We start from the raw sequence: 16151 nt of genomic DNA, 5'->3' as shown, positions 1-16151 counted from the left end.
AGCAGTATTTCAGCGCCAGTGTTTTACATGACATGAGCCAATATATTTAATGGAAAAGCAAACCAGGAAAGATAGGAACACTAAGTTTTCTGAACACACTTCTACCATCAACAATATTGGGCAGTCAGGTAATGAAGAACCTAAACAAAAATAAATACATGTAATCAATTAAAATTACCTGCATGTTATCTGGGCTTGTCAGTGAAACCTGAGAGCATTTCACTGGACAAAGAAAGACAGTGCTTCAAGCCAGGAGCTTCCAAAGCCAACTCTGAACAGCAGTGGCATCAGAATGAGTTTCAGATAGGTGCATTTTTTCACCCAAGTCTCCTAGGATCAGGTAACTTCAAACATTATTGGGTTTTTTCCTCAATATGACACATATACATGTGTATAAACACCTTTACATGCAGTTTGCATGCAGGCAGCTACACAGAGTTCTATATTTATGTGTAACATATATAAAAACACATGTGGAAACCCAGCAAACTCATCTGACCAAACACCTTGGGCAGCACTGATTTGATTAAAACAGAAAGGTCAGTAGAAGAAATCTTCAGGCTGCAGCTCTGCAGAGCTCCTAAGCCTCTTAGCACCATGGTGCTAAATATCAGCTCTAAAGCTAAGCCCTCCAGAGCCAAACACTTAGTCAGCATTTCAACAACAATAAATATTGTTTAATCATCCCCTGCCTGCAGCATACTGGTAGTTCAGACGTAGACCTTAGTCAGCTCTACCCAAACTAACCCAATTCCAACAGAAATCCAAACGAGATTAGTGTGCGTGTCTACAAATCTAATTCTAATTTTCAATTATTATTTTATATTAAAAATATATAAATATAAATGTAAGACGAAATATCTGGTTTTATTCTATTTTTCATGTTTTAATATTTCTGCCTCTTACCACAGAATTTTATACTATTGATTTACTTTTATAATATTGCTTGTAATAACATCAAGCTCATCAGTAACAAACTTTTCCCCTACCCCTCCTCTGTGAGGGAAGCCAAGCATCTTCAGTCTATCAATGGGGAACACAACTGCAGAAGGATTGCAGATGACATTATAAGAGCCTGAATCCTCTTCAGCAAACCCTAAATTTCTCAAGACCTTTTGAAAGTGTTACCTGAAGGAATTATTTATCCCCAACCATTAGGAGGGGTTGATCTGGGAACTTTCAAAGAACCATTCTGATGGCTGTGGAAGGTATCAGCTCTAAGGGGAAGGTATCCTCAGAACAAGTCATCTGAGATTAAAGGAAAGAAGGGAGAAGATAAGACCCGGGACCCCAGGAGGCTGTGAGCCCTCTCACAAGTCAAGCACTAAATTGCAGTATCAATCAGCCTGCTATAGTTGTGAGAAAGAAAAGGACTTTTCCAGTAAAGTAGAGCTTAATACAAATTTCTTCTGACAAGCACTGGAAGTCCAAAACCATTGTTCACTATTATGAGAGAATGTCTGTTTAAAAGGATAAAAGTGGCTGCAGTTGAGACATTGGAGATTTAGAAGTAATCTTCATGAACATTAATGAGCCAGATCCTCAGCTGGTAAAGACTGACACAGCTTAATTGAAAAATCAATGCTGTCACACCGATTGACACCCACTGAGCATTTGTTCCAAATGCATCTAATCTTGCAGCACAGATCTGGAAAAACCTGAATCCAGATACCTTGTGTTTTGTGCATTCTTCCTGGTGTAAATACGCTTTCTCTTTACTCCCAAATGAAGCAAAACGACCTGGGTTGGTTCCCCCTCCTCAGGAACCCTACATTAAAAATCTGCTGGCATATTGCTCTCCTCAGCACGTTCCTTCCAACAGGTCCTTCCACTGTGCATCAAGAAATCTCTTAGGTGGAACTGTTTCAGCACTAGCAATAGGCTTTATGATTGCATTACACTTAAAACATACGCTAAAGCCTACACAGTTTAGGAGAGAGAGCTATTTGAACATACTCTAAGCAATACTCTGCCCTTCCATTAGGCAGACTTTTGGTCTTGACTTTATATAGCTCCATCAGCTGCAATTTTCCTCTCGCAATTAGGAAGAAGAGTGGCCATAAAACCGATTCTGAAACTTTTTAGTAAGTTGCGTATAATTTCATCACATTTTTTGGCAAGTGCTAATTGCCTCTTACTTAAAACGTCTTTTGCTTTGTAACTCAAAAGCATTTGCAACAACTACAGAGTTTTATGGAGCTGGTTGATTGCAGGGTAGCTTAACCTCTGGATAGCACCAGCACAGACCTTAGGCACGGGATGTATTTCTTTGTTCCTGGACAAATCCATTTTGCAAGGTCAGTAAGTTACTGTACAAAAACTGCAGAGATGCCCAGGAAAAAGAGAAAATATCTGAACAATTGGCAGAGAGTAGCCTCTGTGTCTAACACATGCAAAGGACAGACACTCCCCAGGGAAAGGTCCCTCCTTTAAGGCTCATCGGGGCACAGCAGAGCCAGAACCCCCCTTTTATCCTTCTCTATGAGGTTATGGACATAGTGTACAGCAAAACAGGCAGCAGCCATGCAGGTAAAGCTAAAGAGTAGGGAAGGGAGAAGCACATTTGACATTGGAAGCTCCATACAAAAGGGCTCCAAAGTATGAATGATCATGATGATTCCCAAACCAACTAGTGAGGTCAAAGGGAGCAAGAGCAGCTCAGCCTTGCTATAGATCAAGCTACCAGTAACATCAAAGCAGGTCAGAGGAGGAAAAAGTCAAGCTCCTTATAGATCCAAAGTTCACAGAAGATGAACAACAGCGTGAGGAAGTCCCTGTATCATGTGCTTTGGAACTTCATGTGCTATGCTATAAGGTAAACACAAGATTTATCAAGAGACTGAAAGAATAAATCCACGTCACTCTTTGGATGAGATTGACAAAGCAGACAGGCTCTCAGAGCAGAGCTGGAGAATGCTTTCACCCACCCACAGCTGGCAGGTAGGAGTGTGGCAGCATGCTCTGCCAGCCTGCCAAGAATCAACCGCAGACAACCACGGCAGGAGACAGACATCGCAGCTACCGCAGAGAGCAGGTGCTCAGGCGGGTACAGTCACAGCCGGTGAGACCAAAATAGTACCAGTAAGATGCTCCCCCCTCCCCAGACAATCAGGCTGGATTTGCCTTTTCTTTCTTTCAATTCCATTACCTCTTATCTATGTGTCTCTAATGACTTTTCCACTGACCTGGTCCTACAATCCTGTAAATACTCCAGCATCATGACCCAGTCCCACCTTCAAGGCACTGCTCAGCCTGCCTGGACACGCTGGCATTTAGTCCAACTAGGTTTTCTGGTAGGTCAGGTCCCTTCAGGCTCCAAACTGCTGCTACTTTAGCATCAATCAGCAGCACCACCATGGGCAGGTCCTTGCCCAAACACAATATGAAACTTCCCTCAAACATAATAAGCCCCAGGGAAACACTTTTTTTAAAAAAAATGAACAAACACTCACATGCATTTAGTGTCCTTGAAAGAAACAGATTTAAATGTTACTGCTGATATCAGTGGAAGCTGCTGGTACTGAGATATTCCAGGAGCAGCAGCTCCATGTCCACATGAAGATTCGTGTGCTTACTTTTACACAGAGTCAAAAGAGTAAGCCATGCCTGCTATCAGCAGGTCATAGAGAAAACTGGAAGACATTCAAGTGCTTTGAAGAGAGATTCAAGATGACAACAATACCAAAAAGAAGCTGACATCTAAGTGTGTGTGTCTGCATCACAGAAACAAGCTCCCCCTCCCCAGGCACGAGGCTATCAGACAGAGAACACGTTCTTCAGAGTGGTGTTTGCAGAGGAAGCTAAGAGCCCTGGGTGCTCACACCAAACGTGGAGACACAAGATGGAGATTTCTGGAACAATCTAAAAACAACTCAAGCCAGGAATCTAGGAACAGCTGCAGCTAGAATCACCAGTCACTTCCATGAGTTAGAAGGAACACTTTTCCATCACACTTTCTCTAACTTTGCAAATATCTACAACAACAGTAAACACAGAAGCTTATGACAGAGCTCAGCATTCACATCCTAATGCATTTCATGAGTTTCTTCTGAAAAATCTCAGCATTAACTTTTATTTCATTTGTAATACTCCAGACTAGTCAAAGTTTAAAGTAGTTGATACCACTAATCTACTGGAACCACTGATTACTTGATCTCTTTTCTCCTGCAGACACAGTCTGTTGCCATCAGCTGAAACGCACCAACTCTTTTCCAACAAAGCAGCTGAGATGGCAATGAAATGTTACCCACCCAGTCTTTCATGGAAAAGGAATTATGAAAGCTGTTCTTATTGGAGCAAAGCTTCTGTTTTAAGAAAGAAAAAAAAAAAAATCTTCTGAACTTCAAGATATTTGGAGAAGCTTCTTTCTCACTTTTCTCCCAAACAATTGTACTCATCTCATCCCTGATCCCTTTAAAAACAGGTAAATTCTGAGAGAGGTACTTGGATTACCTTCATACGTTGCTTTGAATCCCAGCAAGTTGCTGACACTGTCTGTCTGGAAGAGGAGCCACATCTGGTGGTGTGTGCTAACAATGAGATCAGGGACTGTGGTGCCTGTCAAGCTGTAAAAATAAATAAGGACAAGTAAACACCCTGTACGTCTCACCCAACTTATTTTCCCACCAAAATAAAAGCCACATCTACCTCTGTAGGAGCAGAAAATAACAAGAGCAATGCCCACGCAATTAAGGACAACCCCAAAACAGAACATTGTCCAAAAACCCGATGGATTTTCAAGACCAATGAAGAGCCTCTCAGTATGTGTCTGCATACTACCTAACCAGGGACTCTTCCACCATAGTTGGGGGCCTGCAAGTTATTATCATCAGCACTATAATAATTACAATTCAGTACCATTATTACAATATATTATCCAGCATCAACAGTAATCATTTCCTTTCTCACTGAAGCAAAACATAAGCAAACAAATAAAATTCCCAGAACCTGTACCGGTGACTGAATCCTCTTAACTGCCTTTGGAGGTATTTTCTAGTATTACAAAAATTTACTTTCAACATGTTCTCTGCTATATTTCTATCCTGATGGAGAAGTTTCCACAAGGATCTCAAAAAAAAAACAAAACCAAACCAAAAAACCCAACTCAAAAACCAAAACACCCCACCAAAAAAACCCCACAAAAACAAACACAACACCCTGGAAGACAAGGCACAAGCCCTTGAAATCTGCTGAATGCCCTCTGAGCCCTTGAAAAGTGCTCCTAATCCAGGCAGTACGGGATGATCAGGACATTGCCTTCCTTTCAAGGATGCTCCTAGGAGAGCTGAAGAGGTTTAGAAAAATGTCACCAGTATATCCGTATTCACGAGCCGTGTGTGGCTCATCCAGCCTTTGGGATTAATCACCTCCTTGTGGTTCAACACAGCTTTAGAGGTTTATCCCCCACCCACACAAGCACCAGTGCAGCCAGTTACACACACACACACACGTCCGTGTTGAGCACAGCTCCCTCCCTCCCCTCTGCTTCTGAAAGCGGAGTCACAGCGCGTGGGAAGGGATCATTACTACAGGAGTAAGAGCGCCATGTTGCCTGGCTGGCAGTCTTTAATGTTGCTATTATACTATTCCTGCTATGGTATCATCTGTGATAAATTTATAAATTACCTCAAGTGCAACTACTGCAATTGGATAGCTCATTTTTTGTGGGTTTTTTTTTTTCTTTTTCTCTTTTCTGTAATGTTTGCTTAAATCTAAATATGTACAGATACAGCTTCTGCCTGTCACCGTTCTCAAGTACAACAGCAGCACCTGAAAGACTTCTTGATAACATCTATCCCCGAGCTCTCGAGGCAGAATCATTGCAAACCAACACTGCAAGGGAACAAACCCAGCAGCTGTGTGTTGATAGCATCCTGTGAGTAAATGTAACTTGCAACCTCCAGGCATAATTGTTGCAATTCCCAGTTTCCTGGGTAATTGGAGACAGTATGGCTGATCTGCCAATTACTGTTGTTTCGAGTGAAGCCAAATGACTGCTTGAAGGGTTTGTGCTACTTATTCCACTTGCCTGACATTCCTAAAACACTGGCTACCTGCAGAGTGCCAGATTCTTTTCAACAACCTTACAGGTACCAAACGCTGTAAATGGGACCAACCTTCCCATACACACAACTCTCCTCCCCATCCCAGAGACATCCCCCAGTCAGAGGCAGCAGGGACTACTCTTGACACCTGAAACTAGTCACCACTCAAGCTTTGGCCATGGAATCTGGAGGGTGTTTTTCCCTGAAATCACATTCCTGTCTCTCAAGCCCATCAAAGTTCTCCCAGTTCTGTCCCCACCTTTGCTCTGTTACTGCTTTGACCTGCATCAGAAATTTTACTGAACCCAGGCTGCTGGTAAAATAAAAAATAATCTTGTTTTAATGACTGTTTTGCATCTAGAGAGCACAGAAGAAGTGCTAATGTTGACTCTTCTCAAGTTATTTAAGCAGCAGACAGGCAGGAATGAGGAACATACCAAGAGAAAAACCTTCAAGAAAAAGGAGCTTCAAAGGTTTTTGCATGCTTTTCCATTCCACTGTAACAAGCTGAATGATTGATTTGGGTGCTTGTTAACTTTAGGGAATAAAATCCTCTCTGCAAGTCAGAAAGCTCAGCCTAACAATCTGTTATGTTCTCTGAGATGCGTTTTACAGGGATGTGAGTGAGACTGGAAACAAATGGTTCTTAATTCCTCAGTTTGGGATAACGTCTGCTGCTATGTGAGTGGATTCAAATGTATTTCTTGATTTGAAAGGCTGCAGAACTGAGTTCCTTTTGAATAGTCGAGAATAAATGAAGAGCAGTAGGAAAACTGGAACTCCTATTTTTAACAGTTACATTTCTGCACCTTGATTCCTCAAAAAAACCCCCACAGCTTGTATCCAACCGATATCCAATCTGATATATTAATTCAGCTGACAGTACTAAGAGGGCAGCAACTGCTGAGAAAAGTTGCCCATGGACTTTCAACCACATTCATTACAAATGGAGTATTTCTGTGGTCTTCACACCTTTTTCACATTTCATTAGTTTTCAACTCCCAGATTAAAAATAAAAATGAATACATGCCCCTGTTTGGATTAGCATCAGCAATTTAATGGAAAGTTCTCCTGCACTGGGAGAAGATACCACACACTACACCTCGTGCAGACAGTCTCAAATATTCCAAATTTGCATTAGCAAGGTGTTGAGTAGCTAATACAGAGTGAGAAAACATGGAATGATTAAAATCAAATCTAGGAAAATCTTCATGGGCTTCAGGCAAACAAAAAGCAATGGAATGAGAAATCATTTCAGCAAGTTATTACAAACTACTCCCCTGGCAGTAATTTGCACATTTTGACCAATCAGCTGTGAAATGTTCTGTGACACTTTCATTACAAACACTTTTGCAATAATCAGACTTTACAGTTATATACATTGCAGGTTAGAGTTCCTGACCTAAGTACCACCAGTGTTCATGTTCTGAAAAGAAATGTATAGGAAAATGAATCTCAGAAACAGAGATTTCAGAAAGAAGAATAAACATGAAGATAAGTGAAAATGGAGTGGGAGGCTGATTGATGTGGAAAAAACAAACGAAGAGGTGGAATTAAAAAACACAATATGAAATACTCTCTACAAGATGGAAAGAGTCCAACAGCTTTGCTAGAGTAGCTTTTGGAGAGCTGTTTGCTCCTATGTGTTTTCTATTAGATAGAAAAGAAGAGTGTCTTTCAAGTTCAGACACTAAAGCTGGATGCTGGTGGCCCAACAGCCTGTTCATCACTGCAAATATTCCTTCCAAAAGTCACAGTGACTTTTCCCTGCTTCTGCTCCAGTACACCTTGCCTTGGGAGTGCCCTGAAGGCATTTGAGACTTTGACAAACACCACTGGTTTATATCTTCACTCACAAGAGGCAAACAATATCCCAACATGGCAAGAAGCCACACTTTTAGGAGTGGTCAGGACCTCAACAGCCATGGGGCATGTTTGAGCTCTAGAATATGGAACAATATACCTGCAGGTGCTCAAAGCTTGACCTGAAGTCAGGAAGTTCAGGCAAGCAGCTCATCTTTCCATCAGCACAGGGCTGTGCATGACTCACAATCTGCTCTGCTTTTAGACTCTCCTCGCTGTTGGCACACGCTGTGGCAGAGCTGTACCAGGTAACTGGTGCAGATTCAGAGTGGAGCACACTGTGTATGTAAAACTACAATTCAGACAGACATCAAAGGAGGGAAAAAACTCTGTAGTGTGCACATTCTCTGTCACCCTCCATCAAACTTTGAGGGCACAGCACGTGTTTTCCTCAGAGCAGCCAAGAGCTCTCACCCACCTCAAAACTGCCTAAAAAAATAGCAGACACCAGAAATTGATGCATATATACTGTAAAACACATGGGTCAGTGAAAACCCTTACCTTTGATCTACTAACCCACATGTTCCTTCATATCATCCTGATTGACACACTCCTCCTGACAAACCAAAACTATCTCCAGTTATTAAGCACTGAGTAGGAGATGGCAAATGCCAATACAGAGCCCATTTCCATTTTCTCCCCGTGTTAGCTGCACTATAACATAAAGCAATTGGTCTTCGAAATTTGTAAAAACAACAGACTGACAACACAGCAACTCTTTATTCTAAAAGCTGGCAGCATCAGTGATTTCATCTCTTCCTTCAGCACGGCTGGATTGGCCCTGACGCTAGTTCAATGTCCTTTCTTCATAGTTAAAACTACAGGGGAAAAAAGGCAAAACAAAAAACCACCCCAAACAACCATAAACCATATTTAGATGGGAAACACTGATACAGGAAGGACTAGAAGGAAATCAGGACTATCTACAATGTTTCCTCTACTGAAGAAACCTCCATAGAACATCATATCTGCAAACTAAAGGGTGTAAGTTGAGGGGGATCAATTCTCAGCCTTGAAGAAGCACGTGTCATTGTTCACACGTTGGGTGTAAAATGCTCAGGATGTCACCCAAAGGTAATGGATTTACAGCCACTCTGCAGGGTTAAGTGACTTCACAAGAAGGACAGCACAGGAGAGAGATCCAGAGACTTCTCAGTTTCTGTCTGATTGCATTTACTCTTGTACCTGAACTTTAATCCTGTTTGCTCAGCTCCCTGGACAGCCTCAGACTCCCTCTAAGGTGCCTTGACAAAGGCAGTTCAAGAGAAGCAAAGCAAAGAGGTAAGAATCTGTCAGCTGAAGCCTGAGAGAATGTGATGATGGAAGAACACACCAAAAATAGCCAGCTCCACCAAAACTGACAAACAGTATATAAACCATCTAGGGAGGTACAGTAAGTAGACTGGGACTCCTCCATCCAAACACATCAGCTACATCTCATCAGGCAAAACTTCCGTGTGGATTGCTCACAGGGACAAAGGACATGCTACTTACACGTAAAGCACAGTTTTCTGGTCTCCGACTTGTCCTCCATCACCCACTGTCAGTGTGTCATATCCTCTTTCTAGTTCAAATTCTTCAAAGATGAGTTTGATAACCTGGCAAAGATGCAGCATATTAATACGAATCAACTGCCAAGGTAACCAGCAGATCCTCTTGTCTTGTTTATTTATCTGTTTGTCTATTGAGGAGCAATTTATAAGAGCATTAATATCTTCAGGACATCACCAAAGGTGACCGTCCTCACTTTTTTATAGCACTGTAGCACTTCTTTCCAGACAGACTGAGCTCTTACTGAAATTACCTCTCAGACTTTTCTGCTTTATCTATTGATTTTCTAGATGACTTTATTGATAAAGATATGTGTGCTGGGAATTCAGCATGCTTTTTTTCACCAGGTACTGCTACCATTTCTTTCATAAACCTCAGATTACAGTGATGGATTTGAATGTGCATAGAGGCAGCATTTGTTACACACAGTGCAAGCAGAGAGTCTTTCTTTTCCTCTACATTGGTCAGAAAGTTGCCCTGGATTTCCCCAAGTTTCTCTCAGACCAAGAAAGGCTTTACATGAATTACTGCTGGGGTAGCTAGAGGAAATCATCTCAAGCTGTCTGCAAACACAGTCATCATATCTGTCCACAACTGTTTGTTTCCTGTGTTTTCTCTCCTGCTCTATCCAAACCTTCCACACTCATTCAATTTACACCACCTCTACATATCACTTAGGAGCACAGGTCCCATGGAAGTCGAGAGGTTTGTGTTCCAAGTCTCTTAGCTGCTTTTGAAACCTCTTATTTTCAAAGAATGGAATATTACAATGTGACCGAGGGGACAAAGGTCCTTAATCCAGCCTGGGACAGGGTAAACAAACAGAAAAGGAAGGGAGTTTAATTTACAGAAGTGCTTTACATCCACAGCATCAGAAGAAATCAATGGGAGCTTTGTTTCTTGGAGCTTTTTAACAGACTGGATCCAGGAAACCACATAAACACTTGAATGCATCCAGACCTTTGTATGTGTAAATACATTATGGAGATAATGTAAATACATTAAATTTCTTAACTTTTAACAGACTAAATTACCAAATTTAGTTTCACATTACTTTTTACTGTTTCACACAACATAGAAGTTACCAAAAGTAATTAACTGGAAGGACCTACATGCATGGGAAGGACCACAGACACACGATGCTGCCCTACACCTCTTGACTTGGGGCATGGAAGTGAAGCACAGGATAACTAAAACCTCTGTCTTGTAATTTCTTGCCTATTATAAAAGCACCATCTCCTGCAAACACTTGAGCATGTGTGAAGTCCCAGGGGGATAAAAGTCTCAAAGGTAAAACCAAATGTAATAATTAAGTGTGTGGTGTTAAATGTGAGGGAGCCTCTACAGTCTCTTCAAGGCCTCTTTGGGCTCTCTAGGAAGTTGACAACATTTTTCTGTCAAAAGCCACTCAACTTCCACCCCTTAAGAAATCTGTGTAGTCAGACATTGAATGGCTTGAGTGTCCTCCAAAAAATAATGGGTGTCTATATAGATCAGACTGAACTGTCATGTGCTACTGTCTTCCACATATAAATGCAATTAATACTTTTCAAATGCATAGAAAAATAAATCAGCTATTTTAGCTGTAACATTCTGAAAACAGGGTATTATCCAAAAAGCCCCAGGATGATGAAACAGGAGCCTCTGTGATACTTCATAGGAAGTTTGCAACCATTAATTTTAGTAGTCGTATCAAAACATTAACCTGTGCAGATTATTATTAAACCATGTAATGATGGAATAATGTAATTAATACAAAGAACACAGCGCTGTAAAATGGCACACATCATTAGTTAAATCAGTCATTCACGTAAACTGCATTCTAAGGAGTCTGACCCTAATTAAATACCTAATTACGTTCTGGTACTGAAGACTGTAACCTTGTGGCACAGGAACAGGATACTGAGTACAGTATTTATTTATCCATTTTTCTGTTTTCTTTTTGGTCTGAAAGCTGAAAGTTATTTAATGATTCATTAAACAACCAGAGACCTATCAACACACACACACACACACACAGATGACACAAAACCTTGATTTTAAGGCATTGAAGTGACAGGAAGCAATTAGCAAAGTCAAGAAAATAGGCTGGAAAATGACACCTGATTCCAACGCTTCGTACTGCAAAGTGATTTGAAGTGCAGTCACATTCATAGGAAAAAACCCACAATAATTCTCTCTGCATGAAGAGCAGCACCTCTTGCAGTTATATTCAAATGCTTTATAAGCACATATTACTCATTCCCCCCCCTTTCTCCCCAGTCTCAAGCATCTGTCTTCATTTGGGACAAATCATCCCCTGGAGGGGCCCATCTCTCTCCACCGATGACACGAGAAGCTTGGACAGAGCTTTATTTGGCTAGCTAGACTCCAGGTGAGAATAACCCCAAGAGAAATATCAGCCAGTAACATCCATTATGTCAAAAAGGTTCAGAAATAGTTCTGATGCAAATTCCCCAATTATCATATCCATTTCTCAGTTCCCAAGTGATTTATTTTTTCCATTGTGGTTGAAATTAATTCCCATAGCACTGAGGACCAGCAAAAAAAACCCTCTATATACCCTGAATATCCCCCCAAGTATGTTTGATGTCATGCTCTGTATAGGAAATAATTCCAAGTTGTCAACTGAGGAGCACCATGCCCTTAATTCTGTTTGTGTAGGTTTCTGAGCAAACTTCGAGGGGATTATGTAGCTCAGTGAATCTGGCTCATGGTTCTTTTCCAAATATAGAACCGATGACTTGCAAATGAGTTCTAAATTCAGATCAGTGGTTTTCCCATTGCTCATATTAAAAGCCTCATATAACAGGACCCGATCCAAAGACCCCTCAAGTCAATAAAAAGATTACCACTGACTTCAGCAGGCTTCAGCTCAGGCCCATAATGCTTTTTAGCTTCAAAGTATTTTACAGGCATTTTAATTAATTCATCTTCAATCCTCCCCTCACCCATGCTGGGGAATGTGCAATGATGAGCTCATCCCCTCTGCACACACAGGCAACGCAAGGCAGGGAGGTGAATTCTCCAATTGAGCACCACGTGTCTGACACGGGCTGTGCTGGAAGTGTTTTGTGTGTACTTTACAGAGGCAGTAGTAAATGATGTTAGGCAGGAATACCAGTGACCAAACTGGCATTAAAACTCAGACACCAGTAACTCCCATTGCTATACTGGGTTATGGGTGCATCAGTTGCTGCATCAGCCTACACAGCAGCCTCGGGAGCTGTTTGCTGGATAAATGAAACCATCTGTGCCAGGGAATTGATTTGCCTTTTTATATTTTCACCAATCAGATATAGTCATGTCTGCACTATTTTGGTTTCTGGAGCCTTAATGAATTCTTTAAACAGCAGAAAACACTAAGGGCAACTGATGCATTTCCACCGTTTCCCATCTTCCAGAGGAGTGCCAGAAGGATGCCTGTGCCTCGCCTGGGTTCCTGGGACCATCCAGAGCCTCCTTGGCCATTCCCACCCAGGAACAGCATCTGCAGCTCTGAACAGCAGCTCAAATCAACACGAGCAGGCAAAGCACCATACGAGGAACACGCAGGCACAGCAGTGGCTTTCCCAAAATGATTAGTGCATCCCTCTCAGCCCTCCCTGCTTCCAAAGATGAAGAGGTTTTTCCCTACCTGTAAATTACACTTCCAGGATGAGACATCCAAAACCCAGAAACCCTTTATGAACTGATATTACTAATTAACTATTTATCACTTCAAAGAAAAAGAAGATGGCAGTCTCTTTACACCAGCTGCTGATTTGACCAATTTATCCTTACTTCAGTTGTGCTACACCCTCTTTCTACACCTCTTTACAGTACCTGATGTTGCAGCCCATGGAGCATAAACCACAGTTTCTTGTGTTATTAAATCTCTATAAGTTGTAAGTATTTAAATTCATGGGTTTTACCAATGTCAATGCTCTTCATGATTTATGAAAGCTGAGGATCAGGATTTACAGATTCTGTTTTCTAATCAACAGTTTATTATTACCCAGGTTTAAAAGCTGAGGAAGAAACAAACCAGGGGAAGAGGAGAAACATTCCCTAAGTAGAAATTCACAAAGACAGCAAGTTTTTGAAAAATGAGACAGTCTGGCCAGGAAGGTTACAAGAGGAGAAGCTTGTCCTATCGTGTTGCTGAAGGAAAAGCAGAAAAAGGCTGTGCAGAAGGCTGGCAGGAAAGCAAAGGAACAGAGCTGAAGCTCAGACTGAATAATCAACACAAAAGCAATGTGACAAAGGGTCAATAAAACAGTGGACAAGGGCCATAAGCATCTCTTGACAATTAATTGCTATCTCCTTCATAATTTGTACCAGAAAACCCAAATGTAAATGTTAGCCTCCATAACATGTCTACCTCTAGCTCACTACAACTTCTTTCCAAACACAGAGGACTACATTCTAGACAAGAATTGGATTTTGCTGATCATCTTTGAAAGACAAAGATACACAAAAATAGACGTGTATAATAGACATACCACACCCTAAGATGCTGATGTATTCAAGAACTTGTCCATGCAAAGGCAATGTGTACCCAAGGGTCTGCAGGCCACAAGCAGAAAGACACAGCTGACACTTCAGCAGTAATAGCTGCTGTTACACATGGTCTGTTCTCCACTTGCACATTACCCTGATGAAGGAGAACCTCCTGGGTCTGATTAGTAAATCACTCCTAATAAATCAGCACTGAAAAATATCCTGATTCCACACTCCAGTTTCCCAGAATTTAGGTCATTACTACACTCCTATGCAGCCAAACCAAGATATCTGCTGGATGGAATGACCAGCTAATGACAGCCCTTTAAATACCACCTCATTCTGAAATTGGAATTTAGGAATGCTCCTCATTAAACTCATAATCCACCAGTGATCTGCACTTATTAAAGGCTTGGACTGAGGTCAATGGGAAGACAGAACTCCTCCAGAGGCTCTCCAGCCAGCCCCAGCTCTGGCTGCCCTGCCACGGCCAGTGATCCCAGAGGGCAGCAAGCACTGGAGATGAGAGCCCAAGATGCCATCCCATCTGCAGCGGTGAGCAGGCTACAACTGTGGATGGTTGCCAGTATTTCTACAGATCATAATTTCCAGCAAAAGATGAGATCCCGGGATACAAACATGTTTGTGAAATGCCTTCCTTGGACCAGAAGCAAAAGGCAGAGCGCCAAAAAGCAGGGCTGCCTAGAGGCGAGGACCACGGCATCACTGACAGAACCAGTGTACGAGCTCAGTGCCTTGGCATGCAAGATTCACTCATGAGCTAATGGAGATGCTGTTAGTAGGAACCCAGATACTAAAAAGAATTAAACTTGTCTTCCGAGAGCAGGAGATGGTGAGTAACACCTCAGTGTATTTTGAGCTACACAGCAAAGGAATTTTTCTTCTTATCTTTCTGTACAGATCTGGAGGAGAGGAACAGGTTGAGTTTGCAAGGCTGGAAAAAGCCGTGAGGCACTGAACATTGCCCTCCCTGAGCCAGTAGAAAATGGAAATGACTTGATTTTACAAAGTCCAAGGCAGTCAAGCTTTGTTCTCTACATGATCAGCAACAGACTTTAATCACACACGTAGACCAGTGGGGACAAAAAAACCCCCACTGATCTCCTCCAAATCTCAGTGAATAGAGAAAGGACTTGCTTATAAATTTACAAACTGCATAAATAGCAGTAGACAGAAGCAAACCTCCCTCCTCACTTGCCCTCTGCCCTTTGGGTGCTGAAATCCCCAGTGGTTATGGACCAGCTACCAGCCCAAAGGAAGTGAAAAATCAGCATTCCTGGCACAGCCTTCCTGCCCCAACCCAGAGCTGCCTTAATGAGATGCTTTGCTATGCTGTTTGGCTTTTCACCACCATTCATGCCAAGATATCAAAGAGGTTTCGATTAAAAATAATTACATTCACTTTTAATTACATCCTTTAAACAAAATGAATTTTCAGCAGAGAGGGAATGTGATGTGTTGCGGTCTTTAAAGACAGTTGAGAAACGTGTGGAAGAAGTCTGCGGGGGGAGAGGGGGATGCAACATCAGAAACACAAACCTGAATGGCTAAATATCAAAGAGTAGACCTTTCTGAAGAAGCAAAACTATACAATATTTCACCTAAGGCATTGAAGCAATGACATGGAGACACATCTCCGGGACCTACCTTGGCCGGATTGAGCGCAGTGATGACCCACACACAGTAGGCATTGTTATCATATTGTACTGGGTAGTTAGGAGAAGTTATCACACCACTGGGACCACGAAGGTACATATCACACATCCTGGCTGTGAAGAGGAAAACAAGACACATGTGGGAGTGAGGTCTCTTAGCTTTGGGATGCAGACAGTGTTCTTTGTTCATGGAGGAGAGAGAAACAGAGATGTATACAGTATGGAAGTGGGGGAGAATTAAAAATTGCTGCTCTGTGTTGTTTTTACTAGCCAAAAGATTTGTATTTTTTTTTTCCATGTAGCATCAGAGATGAAGGATTTATCTGTGATGAATGAGTGGTGTGTTTCCAGGGGCTATCAAACAGATGGACCACCAGATCAACCAACAACCACCCATTCTCTAGCTCTCAGACTGATTTCATTTTTTACTATATTAAAGCCCTCACAGAAATACTTTCATGTTCAGGACAATGAAAGCAGCTACATGGAAGATGCCAGGTAGGACACAGTTCCTTTTTAACATCCCCAGAAGGCC

At 41.8% G+C, this 16151-nt stretch overlaps 1 protein-coding gene across 1 annotated transcript in view; it reads right to left on the bottom strand.

The window, feature by feature from the left end:
- The window catches only part of LOC104525642 (CUB and sushi domain-containing protein 2), a 291143-nt gene that overhangs the window by 131947 nt on the left and 143045 nt on the right, over nucleotides 1–16151 (bottom strand). The window contains 3 exon segments of the mRNA XM_010168859.2: nucleotides 4453–4565; nucleotides 9402–9505; nucleotides 15609–15730. Coding sequence (XP_010167161.2) covers nucleotides 4453–4565; nucleotides 9402–9505; nucleotides 15609–15730 — 339 coding nt within the window.

The sequence above is a fragment of the Antrostomus carolinensis genome, unplaced genomic scaffold (genome assembly GCF_000700745.2).
Source record: "Antrostomus carolinensis isolate BGI_N321 unplaced genomic scaffold, ASM70074v2 scaffold3800, whole genome shotgun sequence".
Lineage (NCBI taxonomy): Eukaryota > Metazoa > Chordata > Aves > Caprimulgiformes > Caprimulgidae > Antrostomus > Antrostomus carolinensis.
The sequence above is the reverse complement of the archived record's forward strand: the minus strand, read 5'-3'. Positions and strand labels throughout refer to the sequence as shown.